At 37.0% G+C, this 18235-nt stretch overlaps 1 protein-coding gene across 3 annotated transcripts in view; it reads right to left on the reverse strand.

The window, feature by feature from the left end:
• The window catches only part of LOC134654554 (protein kibra), a 118663-nt gene that overhangs the window by 25784 nt on the left and 74644 nt on the right, over window positions 1–18235 (reverse strand). For 2 of the 3 annotated variants that reach the window (XM_063510008.1, XM_063510010.1), the window contains exon 1: window positions 1357–2146. The exons of the other annotated variant lie outside the window; for it this stretch is intronic. In XM_063510008.1, the coding sequence (XP_063366078.1) occupies window positions 1357–2145 (789 nt within the window). In that variant the 5' untranslated portion in view covers window position 2146. Of the gene's footprint in view, window positions 1–1356; window positions 2147–18235 lie in introns of those variants that run through there. 3 annotated transcript variants of the gene reach the window in all.

The raw sequence follows: 18235 nt of genomic DNA on the forward strand, positions 1-18235 counted from the left end.
ACCCTGAAGTTTATAAGCTTCCATGCATAAAATACAGCAATAACAAATTTATGACAGGCTGGCTATCCGCTTTCCGCTATTATAGTATAAAATTTAAATCTATTACAAGTTTGTAAGTGCACCAAAATGGTTACCGAGTGGGACCCACGAAACACCATAGACGGTGCAGGCCAGGGTTCAAAAGGCAGACCGAAAAGGAGATGGCGGGACGACTTGGACGCATTCTACCCCCAATGGTGGGAAAATGCCGAGGACAGGGTCGAGTGGAAGAAACGAGAGGAGACAAATAAAAAAAAAAAACAAAAAAAAGAAAGTGCACCAAAATAAGTTTGACAACAAGTATTTAATCGCAACTCGTTCTGTGTTTGAAAATATGTAGGTACTATATCGCAAACTTATAAGGATTCCTATAGTTTGACCACGAAACAGAGCGTCCTACAATCGAAAAATACAGTTTAATGATTAAATTATTCGTCGCAATGGTCGTCCGAGCCAAATACCTGGGTAAATCTAAATTTAGCCCAAAACTTGAATTAAAACCTATTTGGTAAAATCAAAATTTTAAAAGTCCAAAAGCAAAACGCGCAGACGCATAACCACATCCATCCATCAGTACCCCTCATTTGCATGCAAAAGAGCAAATCGAGAATTAATGGGTGTCAAGTCGAATCTTTACAATTATTAATTTTACGGTCAAGACTGACATTTACATATTCACAGTTCTAAATAAAACACCGGGTCATACGCTTCGCATCTCCTCACGAAATTCATCAGAACCCCTCCAAAAGTCATTAGAGTAAAATTCCTTCGCAATTTTTTTTACCGCTTTATTGACCAACGTTTTTTTGCACCCGCTGAAAATGGGTGATGATCGAAATTAGAATTACCACCACCGTGTTTAGGGGGACGCAATGGTTTCGAGTGACGGCGGCGACTGCATAAAAAACTTGGTCCGACTAACTACAGCGTTGGGTATAGTTATACCTACTGGGCAACGAGTTTTTGATTGGAATGCGTGTAAAAAAAGCAACTACATCATTTCATACGGGTACATCCTGCGGCCGATCGGGTATCGAAACGCTATCGAAAACTTTTGATACCAATCGATCACTGTATAATATATGTTTAATGTAAAATCGAGTGCTAAATATAATCTTATAAATCTTATACAAAATCAATTTAAAACGTGGAAGAATATAATATGTAGTTAGTATTCAAAATTTGTAATCCGTAATATTCTATGAAATAAACATTGAAATTGGATCATGGGTATAATACACATGAAAAATCGAAACCATAGACAAACCTTCCTTTTAAGAAGATCTATTTTGGATTCCTAAAACATTGGATATTTACAGTAAAGACTCTCAAGGATCCAGTCTGCCGGACAGCGTGGTGCAGCCGGCTCCAAGTGTGGGGTGGACACTGCGGAAAAGTCCCGTTCCTGCTCAGGACCTGCGTAGCCACATATCCTTGTCCTTCATAAAAGGGCACTTCAGACATCGGCACTAATCTCACTTCCGCGGATCGGATCTGACGCACCGACAAAATGTTTTCATAGATCGCCTCATCCTCTAAATTCTGTCCTTCAGGGCAGAGGCGGTAACCGAACTCGCGACTGATCTCGTCTAGATTAGCGTACTCGGGACGCTTGCGAAGTTCCTCCAAGTTTTGGTACTGAGGTTCGTCGCGCACGCGTAAGCCGGCCGGCCGGGTGGACGTAGGATCGACGCGGACGCCGTATTCCGGCTCGCGGACCATCTTCGCCACTTGGTTGCCAAAGCAGCCTTTGCACCAGGCGCTGACGGTGGCCGCGCGCTCTCGGAAGGGCTCGAGCTCGGGAACGGGCGGCTGGGACCACATTTTGAGCGACCGCGATGGACACATCTTAACCCCCAAAAGGGCGCGCGTCGACTGACGCAGCGCGCAGCTCGGCGCGCAGTGGAATGCGCCCGCGCCGCCGAAAGAATGCGATCTCGGGCGCATTTCGGAGGTCGATCTCTCCGGGCCGCGCTCCTGCCTTCCCGAGCCGGCCATCTGTCGTAATAAGTTCGGAGAAGAGGTGTCGGGCTGGACGGACTGTAACGGACTCCCGGTGACCTCGCTCGTGTCCTCGCACGCGAACAACCACATTTGTATAAGCATCTATAAACTCTTTTTTGGGTACATAAGTATACCTATATCAGGAAAGGTTTGACTATTCTACCTGAATCAGCGAGATGTCTACCGCTCCAACTCAAATGTTCATCATCGCTATTATAATAAAACCCAAGCCATCAAACGTTCTAGATAATTCCTTGTGAAGAATCGACCAATCGATCAAGGTAATCTAAAGATTGATTGCTTCGTAATTTGTCCGAGTCCATTTTTGATGAACACAAAAGGTGAATACATACTCAATACTATGTGTATTTATATTTATGTATACAGGGCTAGTTAGTTAGTTAGCAAGAAATGCAGTAATCCAGGCAAAGCCGCCGCGCAAAGGAATGCAAGACGCGCAGCAGTGGCACATGCACGACGTTGTTACTCGTACAAGGATTTTCTCACATTTTCCTGCAATCACCTAACAAGGGGTGTTCCGCAAAGGCCTTAATAAATGCCACTAATTTAAGGCAACTAATACCCTTGAAATAAAAAATGATACGTCGTATGAGGAAATTAAAAGACTGGCACAAGAAAGGAATGATTGGAGATTACTCCACCGACAAGAGCAAAGCTCTTATGTTATGATGATGATGATGATGAATACCCTTGAAATACATAAATTAACTAGTAAATAAATAACTACATAGACAACAACACGGAAACAAAAAAAAAGAAATTACAACAAAAGTATGTACTTATGTTAAACAGTTTATTAGTCCTATTAAATTACACTTAAAATTTAATAAAGAATCGATCAGAGTCTTGTCAAGACATATCCATATATGTATTATATTAGTTAGTATTAGATTAAACCAAAACCGAATTATTTGTGAATTGTAATAGACCCAGTATTTTCTTTGAATTAAAAGATAGACTATAATACAAAGTCCACAAAGAAAACCGGCAAGTAGATGAGTCGCAAGACGGGATTGCAAATGCACGTAAAGGTATTCAGGAACAAAAATGCGCACAAATGCGCATCTACCTGCGCAAGAGCACCCTGCTGGGATAACCCCTAAAAGAAAAAGGCCGCAAGTCCGTATGAAATTCTTACAATATTGTGTCTTCTTAGGGTGGAATTGGAATAGTCACTTTGAGGTAGACTAGCTTTGAGGTAATCGAATGGACTAAAAAATAGAGTCAATAGGTACTTAGGTTTGATCTAACTAGATAATGTACTTAACCTTATAGTAACATCTATCTATCTAATACCTTTAAACGAGCAATTCTTGTATATTTATTTATTTATTTATATGTATATATATTTCGGCGATCTCGGAAATGGCTCTAACAATTTCGATGAAATTTGGTATATGGGGGTTTTCGGGGGCAAAAAATCGATCTAGCTAGGTCTTATCTCTGGGAAAACGCTAATTCTTGAGTTTTTATATGTTTACCGAGCAAAGCTCGGTCTCCCAGATATTTTTAATTAAATGACCAAAATCTTGAAATAAAGTTTAATCCTGTTAGGATAATCAAGAACATTTGAGCATTAAACCACTAGGAAATTTGAACTAAACGAGTAAATACGAATATAAACGGATATATCGTATGGAAATTATTTACTGTCGGTACCTTACATAGTACCCTACATTTTCCTTGCTCTCCGATATATGTACCTACCTATATCAATAATGTTAGGAATGTTAACCACAGAAACATATTAAATACTAATTGCATGTAAGTAGGTACCTATTCTTATCCGTGATGTATAACATCACATGTCAATAAAAACACACGTGACGTCTATTAATGTGCAACCAATCAAATGTATTGTAATATTTGGAAGAATTCTTCATCAATTATGGATGCAGATATACCTACCTACTTAGAAATAACGATAGAAAATTCGGCAAAAGCGATGTCTATATATCACAAATTTTAACAAGTGTCATTTGAAGACACGAAGAGAAGACACTGCTGGTGAATACCAGAGGCCCGTTTCTCAAAAGCTCGTAACTTGTAATACAAGTTTCCACTTGTACTTGTAAGGGACTTCCATCCCTTTCTAACAAAAGCTGTCAAAAAGTGACATCCGCTTGTATTACAAGTTACAATCTTTTGAGAAACGGGCCTCTGAACTCCTCATTTCGCGTTCGTTGGGGTGTTTGAGCTGTTTGTAAATGCGTTTATTTATACGTAATACTTAAGTACCTATTTTATTTAGATCTCAACATCGACTGATTGTTCAAAAACCAGTTATTCGTTTTTTTATGGTTCTAAATTGTCACAGGGCAATCAAATCAAAAAACCTTTTCTAGACATATCTCAAGATCAAAGGCAACCCTGTGCCACGTTCTTCTCACGAGTTACCAGGATGGTTGTCATTTTTCCCGGGCAACCAACCGCGTAATGCTGCACATGCTCTTGGTTAGATTTTTTCAAGACATCAGGAATGAGACCGCACCGAAGATGCAACGTGAGGTTATGGAGAATCGTAATGCAATACCATTGTAGTAAATAAGTAGTATATTTTTATGTCACTCAAAGCTACCTAGGGGAAGCAAGCTTCTGGGGGAACCTTTCTTACATTTGTAATGTTTTCTTAAATGTAAATCGCGCCAAATAAACTTATTTGTCCTAATTTAGGAACAACTATGTTTATTTGCTTTTTGCGAAAACAGAATGTAATAAAATTTGTAATAAATCGAAGGGTTTTTTACATAGAGATGCACATTGTTCTATAATAGCAAAATTTATTTCATTTGCCAAACGGGTTAGTACTCTTCTGAAAAGTCTGAAACTTCTCTAGTTACTATCTTTCCCATAATAATCAACTGCGTGGTATCTAAAAACAGATTAAGGTATCTCTAATAGCTAGTTTTTTGATCGATCATCCTAGTCAACTAGCTGGGCTACACTGTAAATCAGTTTTGCGGAGTCCGGGTCGAAGGTGTCGTTCTTTAAAACAAAATGATTCCACCATTCACAACAACCAAAATGGTACGCTTAAAACGCTCAGTATCAGCACTCATGATCGAATTTTAATCGTACTCAAAATCCTTTAAAATGAGCATAAAAAACCATAATTATTATTGACACCGCCCGCAAATCGCTAAGCATCGACACGTCCAAATCTCTTTATAATGAACCTGAACCTTCCATAGGCAATTTGTGAACCTAGTTCTCATAATTTTAGATTGTTACCTGGAAGCTGGAAGCGAGATGGCAAAAACTTGCATACCACGCGTCGGAATGTAGGCAAGGGGCCAAATTGCTTGCATGGTACGTCAACTGTAGTTGGTAAAATTGCCTATTAAGATGGATATTTTGGTATGTGAAAGTAATGGTCTCGAGCGCTGAGGAACGGTAGAATTAACTGAGATATATTACAGTCGAAGTCTACTGGGAGTAAATATCAGAAGAAAACATGATCAAGCTATGTTCGAACATGAGGGAATGTCTAAAAGTTTTAATAAGTTTAGTATCCCGATGACGCAATGAAACCACATGAAGACCGCATTCAGTTTCGACTTTTTTTCCCAAGAACCGACAGCTGCAGGAAACTAAAGCTTCAGTTTAAAACATTTATAACTCAAAAAGGACTACCAAGAGCAATAAATGTGAGAGGCGATCCTCCCACTCCCGTAAAAAGCAAAATCAGAAATTCACTGGAAATGTTTTTAATAATTATTTTCTCATTGTTGGTAACTTTGCCTGGGGGTTTCTACGGAGCATCTGCCTCCCTTGGACCGGTTTTGGTCCAACACTGCCTCACAACCATCCCGCTTACTCCCGTGTACGTATCTCGATATGATCATCTCGCTTGCACCCGTGGCTTTTCGAAACTAATTTTACGTCTCTCATCAATGCCTAATGCTTGGTAAAGTCTGGTTTATACGACATTTAAATACCGATTCCACCGTTTGCAACACGAGATATAGAACAACCTCAAACAGCACGGGACGCTTAACCTATATTAACTGAACACAAAGTTGACTTCAGTTTTAGTTTGTAAACCAATGACGTCAATAGACCGAAAGCGGTTTCGTATCGAGTACGGTTCGGCTGCTAGAATTTCATGGACCAAAAATCGGTTCGAAATTCAAAACAATGGCGCGCATTAAAAACAAAAGAAGGTCGCTGGTCGGTGCTAGATAATGTCCGTCCATAACCAAAATTCAACCTGCCCCGCGACTTTTTTTATTGCTCTCGACCGAGGCGGAGGCTTGGATGCGATTAAAATTCCTGACATGCCTCACGCCTCGACCCTTGGGCGTTGCGATCCATAGAGCGTACAATCGGACGTATCTTATTGTTGCATACCTTTTATTTATAATATTAAGTGCTTCGCGTTGAGTAACGGTTGTGAAGATCGGAACGGAAAGTACGGGGGTACGGTGGTGATAAATTGTTTAGTAAAAACTTGAGGCATATCGGTTTCTCTGCAGTATGCGTTCAGGACTTCTAAGTATTTAAACTTTCGTCCATCTGTGGTGTCTTGAGATGTAGTATAGAAAAACATCTTGATATAACCGAATAATCCCAACAAGGCATATTTTCCTCTTCAAACTTAAAGAGTAGGTAATCGCTTTTGTAAAAACTAGTCCTCCATCATAATATTTTGATAGCCAAGCAAATTCTGCTTTATAATTTATAATAAGTATACCTAAATGGGTTGTGTCTAGGTTTGTCTATCAGATTTGGCTAAAAGGGAAGGCATTCTTGCCATAAAATTAAAAACAAGAATTTTACACTATTCACAGGACTGACAGCTTATACCTATACTGGCGATTTGTAAACAATTTTGACCAGCCAACCCCATTTGTATTATGTCTTTGACTTTTTTACATTTTCAGCTTAAAGGGGGATATCGGCCTGTCATTTAGAACTAAATTTTGACAGTTCCGAACAACTGACAGGCCGATACCGTCCGGCGGACTGTTAATCAGTGGGCCCCTTAAGGCGACAGTAGAGGTGGGTAAATTTTCAGATTCTGTCAATTTACCCCATTTCACACACAAGCGCACTTCACGCACACTACCTCACTTTACTGGGACAGGTCATTGACCCATCAAGTTTTTTTAAGATAGCGTTTTGAGTTTAGTGATAACCACTGACCTCTTTTGAGGAACAGAAACTGTAAAAACGTTCCATTGAAAGAAGAAAGAGAAACAATACATTAAATCTTGCTCTCCTTGTCTGTTCATGTCACACGTGACGTATTTAAATTCTAATTTAATTCATTTGATTGTTAACTATTTTCTGCATATTACGGCTTTGTCGAGATACGCGTTTTGTAAAGTTAAACCGAATAAACCCAGATGTCATTAAGTCAGATGTAAAATGTTATTTACTACTCTATACGGTTATTCATAAGGCGAAAAATCAATTCAATTAGAAATTTAAATAAATAAAGTTTTGGCAGGGTGGAAATTTATTTAAGGCGGACAAAATAAAATTTAATAATATATGTCGGCTGATGTACCCCTAAGATCTTTACAGATTTACTTGTACGAGTATCGTATATTCGCTATTTATTTTGCTATTAAATTTATAACATTAAAATAAATAATTAAATATTATACTGGCATTCCACCGAAATAATAGATTTCAGTGCTGAACTGATTATCTTCGATCGTAGCCTTGATGATGTAGTTGTACTTACACTTACGGCGGTAGGAGCGGCAATGAACCCCGCGCAGCGTAGAACGAGAGGTGCATTGGGGTAAGTGCATATACATATAATTCTTCGTGCGTCTGTCCGTCTGTCCGTCCGTCTGTCACAGTCTATTTTCTCCGAAACTACTGGACCAATTCAGTTGAAATTTGGCACACATATGTAAATTTGGCACACTAATGTAAATTTGTGACCCAAAGATGGACGTGTAACGTAAATAAAATTTATTTTAGAGAATTTGAAATACGGCAGCCATTTTGGGGGGGGGGGGTAAATGAAAAAAAAAAATGTTTTTTAAACTATATAGTGTTACATATCAAATAAAAGAGCCCATTGTAAGAATCTCAAATAATTTTTTTTTTTATAATTTTAGGATTAATAGTTCAGCAGTTATTCATGAAAATAGGCAAAAAATTATCATTCTCCGCCCACCTTCTCCGAAACTACTGGATCTAAAATTTTGAAAAAAATACACAAAGTAGTTCTTTACCTATATATGTCAGGAAAATCTATAAGAAATGTGCAGTCAAGCGTGAGACGGACTTAATATACGGAACCCTTGGAATGCGAGTCCGACTCGCACTTGTTTTTGTTTAGCTCTTATTAGGTTTAAGGAGTTTTATGAGTGAAAAAAGAAGTTTTTTGTTTTATGTGCCCGCGTTATTGCCGATCGATTGAGTTTTAAACGATAATTAGACAAAAAAACTTGTTTTTCACCCAACGAATGTAGATCCCCATGACACTTCTTCCAAGTCGCCTTTGGATAGGCTTAATTTTAAAAATAATTGAAATAATGTTCTATATCATACTTGCAAAAAAATCTAAAAATAATTTACGTGACCAATGCTTATTATTAGTAAATATCTTATAATTTAATATCTGATATATCACACGATACAAAAAATGGCCGCAAAGTTAGAAGTTCATTTATTTACGTTACTAGTCCATCTTTGGATCACCGACTCTTTGTCATATGTGACAAATGTGTACCAAATTTCAATTGAATTAGTCTATTAGGGGCAGACACACGAGTGATCTTAAAAGGGATTTTTTTCTTGAATGATTTGTATGCACTTACCCCAACGCACCTCACGTTCCACGCGGCGCAGCGTAATCAGTAAGTACCTAATAATTAGTGTCCGACCGAAACACAAATTTCTGTATATATAAATATTGTTGTCCTACTTGCTCCCCAACTTTTGGTCTTTGTCACATAGTTTAGTTTCATAATACGAAGTACTATTTCGTATGTTTCGGCCAGGCCGAAAGATTCGGCCGTTTTTTGGCCGATGCCGAAACTACGGCCGAAACATGATTTTATGGCCGAAACTGGCCGAAACCGAAACCGAATCTTCGATCGGACACTACTAATAATCACAATGGTCTTAAGTACCACAGACCCTACATTCGCTTAAGTCCTTTATGACAATCTCTGCCTATTAGAACTTATAAAAAAAAAAGAAACCGAGTAATTATATCCAACTACCGAACCTGCTTACAAATTTTCTCGAGATATTTGAGAAATGTGATATGCAAAGGAGAACATTCGAACAAACGAAAGTATTTTTGCCCAAGCTGAAACGGAGACCTTCGCCTACGCTCGGTCAGTGATGGTTTAGGTACAGTCAGCTGCAGGTCACCCCTGCATAGAAGATTGTATGCAGGGGTGGTACCTTTTCTCTGCAGCTGACTGTACACCTATAAAAAATAGTTGTACCTGCTGCAATTTTATACCGGTACCGTACTTTATATTTCAACAGGTATAGTACCTTCAAAACGAAGCGGTATTGATAAATAATAACGGTACCGTACCGCCTATAAATAATAATAATAATTCAGCCTATATACAGGGTGGTCCAAACCTTGACGTCCAAAAATTTTTTTTTAGATTCCTCACGTCGTGGGCTATCAGAATATACCCCATGTATGTTAGCCGATTTTTCGTAGTTATCGAGTTATGATTTTTTTTTACTTTTAACTTTTCTTATGAAATTCCGGGGTTCCCATACAGAGTGGCTAAAAAATAACTGCATTTCCGTTGCCAGGGAGGTTTTGGGATTATACTGAGCAACTTTTACAATGGGGCCAACCCCGAAACCGCGAAAAAAAATTACCCTTCCATAGAAAATGGACTAGCCAAAATGTATAAAAAACCAATTTTTTTTTCGCGATTTCGGGGTTGGTCCAATAATAAAAGTTGCTCAGTATAATCCCAACACCTCCCTGGCAACGGAATGCAGTTATTTTTCAGCCACTCTGTATGGGAACCCCGGAATTTCATAGGAAAAGTTAAAAGCTTAAAAAATCATAACTTGAAAACTACGAAAAATCGGCTAACATACATATGGGGTACATTCTGATAGCCCACGATTTTTGGACGTCAAGGTTTGGACCACCCTGTATAGACAATAATCTCAACGCATTGGGCTAGCCAATGCGGATTGGGGACTTCACACACAGCTTTGAATTTCTTCGCAAATGTATCCACTACGAGTATGCAGGTTTCCTCACGATGTTTCCTCCTTCACCGAAAAGCTAGTGGTAAATATGAAATGATATTTCGTACATAAGTTCCGAAAAACTCATTGGTACGAGCCAGGATACCAATGAGTTTTTCCTTACCGCTTATACCGTAAAGAAATAATGCAGTCTCTGCTTTGCACGATTATTGTGTGGACATAATTCTTATAATCACCGAAACATACATACCTCTACGCACAGAATGTCATTGAAATAAAACATTGTTTTTTATAGTAAATTTATATAACATTCGATTTATACACATAACAATAAGCAGGCCGGGCCGCAGCGATATTGGCCTGTAAGCTTCATCTCGGTCTCCAAATCCGCAAAACTCGCTGGTACTAAATGCTGATCTTGCCGTTATTAATTATCTTGATTCTTGAAGATTATCAGAACAGCACGTTACGTAATCGCATACATAGACGGAACGAACGTCAACAAAGTAGGTGTAGACACTGCAAGTCTTTAGGTATTAAACGAATTACGCTTCGTATTAATAGATGAGTAATATTTAAATGAACATATAATATTCTCTAACATAAATACAAGATTACAATTAATTGACATCAAAAGTCATTGACGTACAGAAGTCATATACATTTTTATAATGACGCAAAATTGATACCAGCATAATGAAAATCAATCCCAATCAGTAAAACGAGTCTTTAAACTTTTTTTCATTTTAAGCGGGTTTTGAAGGAACAAGTTACTTAAATTCGATTGTAATCGTATTGTTTTAGGATAATTTACTGCTGTATTCGACCGTTACGACCCGTAAATAACAACAACTCACATTTAAAATTGGACTCGAGCTCGACGTGATTATATTTATTTACCCTATTTTATGAAATACAATTTATCTACTGGTATACATTTTCGTATGCGTATATGATGAAATGTCTATAATAATGTCAAAAACGAGCTACGACGACGTACACGTCTGCTTCGATGCAAGGCCAACGGCCATCTGACTCGAAGAAGAGTTTTGAGTGATGTCGTCAATGTATGGAAATTATACGAAAGTTTACATTTGGGATTGAATTTCTGTGTTGTATTTGTGAGTAAAAATATAAGTAGATAATAATTTGGTAGTTTAGTTATCTAGCCTTCAAAATCCCACAACAACTCAATTACTGTCAAAGACAAAACTGTAATGCATCTTGCTCAAACGGAACATATTATTTTGATTTTTGGACAGTTTTAGTGTTGATTTGTAGAGAATTACAGCAAATCAAAAATATTATGGCGTGAAGATCCGGTACACGGCTTCTTCGTGAACAGATTTACGTATAATTTAATGCAGTTATTAATCATTCATTGAACAAATTGATTGCACAAAGTGAGGTCTAAATCGAAAACGTCATATACCGTCCCCTTAAGATCTGGTAGGCGTTCTTTTCAAGCTCTATTCTTTCAAAACAAAACTTTTAAAATTGGAACGGCCGCCTCTAACCGGTCAATAGGCGCTCGCGCACGCCACTGGCCCGTCCAATCTCCGGCAAGAAGCCCGGGCCACGAGCTGGCATTACCATATTACAGAAATGATTACCATTACAACATAATACGGCGGGGCCGGATAGCGCGAAAATTGCGTGGTAAATTAAAAACTAACCGGCATTTTTCAATTTTCAGTTTGGGGAATAAATACATAACTACTTACAGATTTAAATAGGTTTATGCCATAAATTTAAATTTTGGTACAAGCTTTTATCGCTGACTGTACTTTTCTTTCTAGAGGCAACTAATAGTAATTTGCGTTATTCTCAGTGTTCGCATAGTTCAAATCAATTTTTAGTTGAAAATTGTGATTTTTGTGAAAAAGAACCAAGGTCAAAACCTAAGTAAGTAATACCGGAATAAAATTTAAGTGGCAAGCATAAGGGAAAACTCCTAATAAACTTGATATATGTACTACGTAGAGTCCTGTACTATTTTATATATATATAATACTTAATTAAAAAAGAGAATTACCTAACTATTACCTAACTATTAAGTACCATCATATAGTTTCCGATAGCAATAAACTACAATATTACTAAAACAAACTTGAAAAAAAAAACAAAAAGTAAATAAATACAAAACATAAACTCGTGATGCGATGCACGATGTTAAAAGTCGTCTACGATAGGTACCTATGTAAAATTAACAAAAAAAATAACAGAAAATGTAACAGGCATTCCTCTAAGACTATTCCTATATAAGAAACAATCTACAAAGGAACACAAGTATCAATATCGCATGTTCTTAGAAGATGTGTGACTATATAGCGCACCATCTGTGGAACCATGCGGATTCGAACCCGGGCCCTCTTGCTCGCGAAGCAACGAGTGTTACCGCTGGGCCAACTGTCGTTATCATCGAAGAGCGAAAACTACGGCTATACTTGAAATACGTGATGGCTGTAAGCTTATAAAATCTTTCATTACAATTTAGCTCTTATACATACGAAAATAAAGTCACTATTCGAAATATTTTTATTATTACCTCAAATAGTTTGAAGTGTGTAACGCGGATGAGTTATATCCATAACTGATGCCGAATAAAGTCATATGTGCACATTACGCTGTTATTATTTTAAATGATATCACGTGCAATTATAGGTAATTCCTGAAACATGCATTTTTCAGGACGTTTTTAATAACTTATAATTGTAGTATGAATTAACAAACGAATACTTTTGTTGAAGATAATACATAGGAAACCTGATCACACGTTTTTTATCATGGCGTAACTCTAAAATACGACCAGGAAATCAGAACTATACGGTTTAAAAAGCGTAAACAAAAGGACCTTTTACAATAAAAGGTGTAAATCAATTTACTCCCATACAGACTTGAAGGACATACAACCCATCCATCAAGGCCTTCACTGACAAAGAATGCACCGAATATTATTCATAACATGTAAATAAAAACTCGTTTTGTACGTCTTTTATCATACATCGTATAAAAACACGAGGACGTAAGTCGTTTTATTTCACACTAGATTGTATCGAAACCGAATTCTTTAAAATAAACTTGATTTCCATCTCAAAACGGTTAAATAATAAATAAAGTATTCATCTAATATCCAAACTCCGAAGTCGGTCTAGCATTACACACGATTATCCTTCGAGTGAGAGGAGAAAACGTCGTAAAAAAGTTGTAAAAAAAATATGACAGAGCCTCGGCTGCACGAAACGAAGTTTGATGTATTCGTTTTTTACGCTCATATTCTTATTATTGGGCCCGAGCGCTCCCGGTGTTACGGCTGAGGAATGCGGTGTAGACGTACGAAAGGGCAGAATCGAACCTTTTTTTAAAATTGGCTTTATTTTTTGGTTGAATTGCTGTATTTTACTCATTCTGCAAGTTTTTATGTTTTAAGACTTAAGTAATAGTGTTTACACATAAAATATATCCAACAGGTCAAACTAATGATCATGAAGCAAAATAATACGTCATGATTTCATGATAAAATAAAATAACGACAGGGTATAAAAAAATATTAATAAAAAACTAAACAAAGTTGTAATAACACATGTAACACACTTTTTGCTTCCTACAAAAAACATAAAATATTAATCAACTTAATCATATTATGTATCTGGATAAGATTGGAGCTACTACATGTAGTGAAGTCATTAAGCTTCCGCGAGTTTTTACGGACTCTTTTAATCAATAGATTACGACATCAGACGCCGCGAAAAAACAATCGACATCGACATGGCTTCTTACTTCTTATTCCCTTTGCAAATAGTTTGCCTCCCTTTTTGCCAAACAAAAGCATTAAAATCGGGTACATGAGTTGAGTATATTCAATTATTCGTTTCTTCGGTACTACATACCATTTGAAATTTCCACCGTCGATATGTAATTTTAGTTTTTGGAAATAAGGTCGTATCTGGCAAGATGTCGTAAATAAATATGTTAGCTACATTTAAAGCAAGTTCACGGTTTCGTTATTGATATCGAAACAGCCCAATAAATATTTTCTTAGTAATCAACCTATCACTGTGGCACGCTGATTGCCTGTAAAGTGCCAATTACAACATAATTGCGTTTGAAAATACGAAATGACATCAATCATACATTCCTGAACTAAACTAAACTCTTCATTTTCGATCATTTGGTCGTAAGTGCCATACATTCGACTAGTAACTTACAACCAATTGTTAGTAAGACACATTTCAGACAATTTAAGACAAGAATTCAAGAAATTGAATATGGAAACACGTGTTTAAGGTATGCGGAAGTAATTAATAATTATTGCGGCAATAAAATCATGTAAATATAACAATATGAATTGAGTTACTGATGAACTAGTCACGAATGTAATATTTCAATCTTATTGTCGAGTATATACACATTTAATACGGAAAAACAGCTCATAACGCCTTAAAGTTTTATAAAATATTTGCGTAACGAAATGATTTACGGGATATTACATTATATCTCGAACAGAAAATGCAGTTTCTGAAACTGAACTCGACAAGGATGCAAAGCGTCTACCTGCGACCTTCAATTATAAACATCTCTGGAATCCGGTGAAAAAAAGCAAACACCCTTGTGAGCAGAATAAAAAAAAGTGAACCCACTGCTGGGAAACGTGGGTTCTTGGAATTCGCGTGCCATGCTGTTGATAGTATTAAAAAAACCCATACGTTTGTGTCTAGAGTGGGATTTGATCCGTCCATTGTGTGGCATATCCAATGATAATATATCACACTGCTAGCTGATTAAAAAAGACGTATCTGAGTTGAAGTTCGGTTGCACATACGTCTTTCTTTACTGTCACTGCATCAGGAATTGAAAGGAATGTAACACATCAATCGATAATAATGAGTTGCATTCCTGACGTAGTATCTCAATTACGGTTTTTTTGGAAGTATGTCATTAAAATATTCTTTTATAAACTGTATTATTACACCTGCATTCAAAATACAAAAGCTAACTCTAAGTACATACATTCCTAATTTCTCAATGTGTTTTGAAATACTGGTATGTAGTAAACATAGCAATTTTATATGTTGTATATGATGTCGGAAACTAAATTACCTATACTATACGCATAATGTATATCTTAATGATCTTAACGTTTGTCTGTTCAAACGTAAAAACTCCACTAATTTAAGCCAGAAGGTATCAGTTCATCTAACACGCAGAATTAGTTATTTGATTTCATTAGAATTGTATGTTTTTTTTTTATTGCGATGGGTAACTACGTTTGTAGTTTTCTTTCCTTTAAGCAATTCGCGATCGCCGTCGTATGGGCTCCTTTTGCATTTCAAGACTCTTCTCTTTCCGCACAGACTCTACTTCATTTCAACTTTAACACACAATTTTTTCTACCTGAAGATTTCTTCGCATCTTACGTAAAAATACATATGCAGATGCATCATTTTAAGTAACGGTGGCATTTCTCTGCCACAGGGCACTACTCAATACGCAATACAATTTACTTAGGCCCAGCAATTTGTACATCAGCTGAACAGCTCGTAAATCTTTGTGTTCTGTTCTGCTAATCGGAATAGACGTAACTGCATAAGACTTAAGTATACATACGACCTTATGCAAAGTAATATTTAAGAGAAATTTATGGTGTTCTATTACGCGATAATAGACGTTATTCCAATGTGGTTAGTGTATTGACATGTGAGTGATAAGTTGGCTGTAGTGGGCTTGGAAGACAGTCGACCAGCCCTTGAGGCGATGCGTTTATGAGATCACTCCAATAGATTATGCTGAAGATAGATTGGAAAGGGCAACGGTTGTTTTACCTCGAACTTGTAAAACACGAGTGTTAAACGCAACGCGTATAAAATGGTATGAATAGACACAAATAAGTTATCGTTATATATGTATTAAGCAAACCATTTTTGAAGTGAAAACTTCTTTAGCGGCGCTGTGCACTTTTTGTGATGGGGAAAAAATGTTAAACTCGTAACAGGTGTCACGTGACCGTAAGACGCAAGACGGACACGTGACCTGATCGAAAAACTGTTACTTCAATGTCATTGAGTATTTCATTATTGATTTAAATGCTATCTAGTGAGTTTCGCTCTAACTGGTATTAATATAACTCGAGTACTAACAGTGATGTGCTTAGGTGTTTCAAGTAATGCGACGAAATAACGCTAGATGGCGTTAACCTCAATTATACATAGTGCTGCAGACATTTTGCAATAGTGATTGAGTTTTCACTTCTGCCGGCACTCCCTGAGTGCAACCCGTTGTTTTTTTTAGCTTCTTGTATATTTAAATAAGCAATGATTATCTTCTAGACATCTTCACAACGTCGCCGCTAAAGAACCTTATTGCGACAGGGGCCAACGATTTTCTGTAGCAGCAACTAAAAAGCTTTGGCCATAGTATAGTCAAGCAATTCTCTGAGCATGTCGACGACCTTGAAATATTCTATCCATCTACCATTAACATCATCCACTCTTCGCCCGTCATTCGTGATCAATGTGACAGGCAAGATAGAATCCAATAATCAAATGTATCGATTTTCTGTCATTTCACGTCCCCAAGATTCCCTGGCATGCAATTTCAAGTTACACGCCCTTAGGGTAAATGTCTAGTTACTAACTGGATTGGCGTATAGAAAATAAGCACTATTGGAGTAGCAATTGCGTAAATAAGCGTCCGAGAGACCATGAAATTAAAGAGAAGGCTTTAAAAAAGAAGAGGGCGAAAATTAAATACGGAATGAAACTCCTTCTTTTAATAGGTACTTTACTTCAACATATACACAAAATTGTTATAAAATTTATCTATTTAATATTTCTTGCACAAAAGAAAACAAAATCGTACAAAAGGCGGTATTAATGCTATTCTCTATTAGTCAACTTTCTATTCTATTCATGTTGGAAATGTTTTCTATTTTTTATATTTGAAATGAACTAAGTAGAAGTACTTATACGTTTTAAGTAAAGTACAGCTCAGGAATTTAGTTATAGGACCGTTGAAAGTGTCTTATACATCATACTTGATTATGTATGTATTATACACAAATGTAACTCTGTTCATCCTGATCTGAATTGCTTTTGATCTATCCGGTGGCGAATGCACTAGTCCCAAAACGCACTATTAGTCAATACACTCTAATTTCGAAAGCCCCTCTTCTCATAAGAAACTAGGCCCAAAATACCATATTTCCAAAAAGGCTCATTCTCGATTTACACGAGAACCATTGAGAACTAGTCCCAAAATACACCTTTCCCAAAATACCCCAAATTGTGTTCACCTGTGCGTGGCGTAATACTTTATTCTCATAATGCGTAGGTCTCAAAACACTCTAGTTCCAAAATACCCTATTTTTTTGGAATGTCTCTTTGTGACTGCTTTCAGCCGTAATCATTACCCGTTTGATGCCTAAAATATTTTTTTCAAAAATAGGATTTATTTAATTATTATTTTGAGCTATACAGGGTGTAATCGTTAAGTGTTGCTCGGCGATAGTTCCGTAAATATAGCAGATATCAGAAAATTAAGATAAATAATGCCATAAATGAGGGTAGTTTCTCGCCCACCTAATTATGATAGTTCCATACACTGCTTTATCAACACAGGCATTAAAACACTCGTGTGTATATTGCCCTTCACTTTCACTATATGCACTTTCGATATCAATTTGAAATTTTCTGATATCTGCTATATTTACGGAACTATCGCCGAGCAACACTTAACGATTACACCCTGTATAGCTCAAAATAATAATTAAATAAATCCTATTTTTGAAAAAAATATTTTAGGCATCAAACGGGTAATGATTACGGCTGAAAGCAGTCATAAAGAGACATTCCAAAAAAATAGGGTATTTTGGAACTAGAGTGTTTTGAGACCTACGCATTATGAGAATAAAGTATTACGCCACGCACAGGTGAACACAATTTGGGGTATTTTGGGAAAGGTGTATTTTGGGACTAGTTCTCAATGGTTCTCGTGTAAATCGAGAATGAGC

This window comes from Cydia amplana, chromosome 15 (genome assembly GCF_948474715.1).
Source record: "Cydia amplana chromosome 15, ilCydAmpl1.1, whole genome shotgun sequence".
Lineage (NCBI taxonomy): Eukaryota > Metazoa > Arthropoda > Insecta > Lepidoptera > Tortricidae > Cydia > Cydia amplana.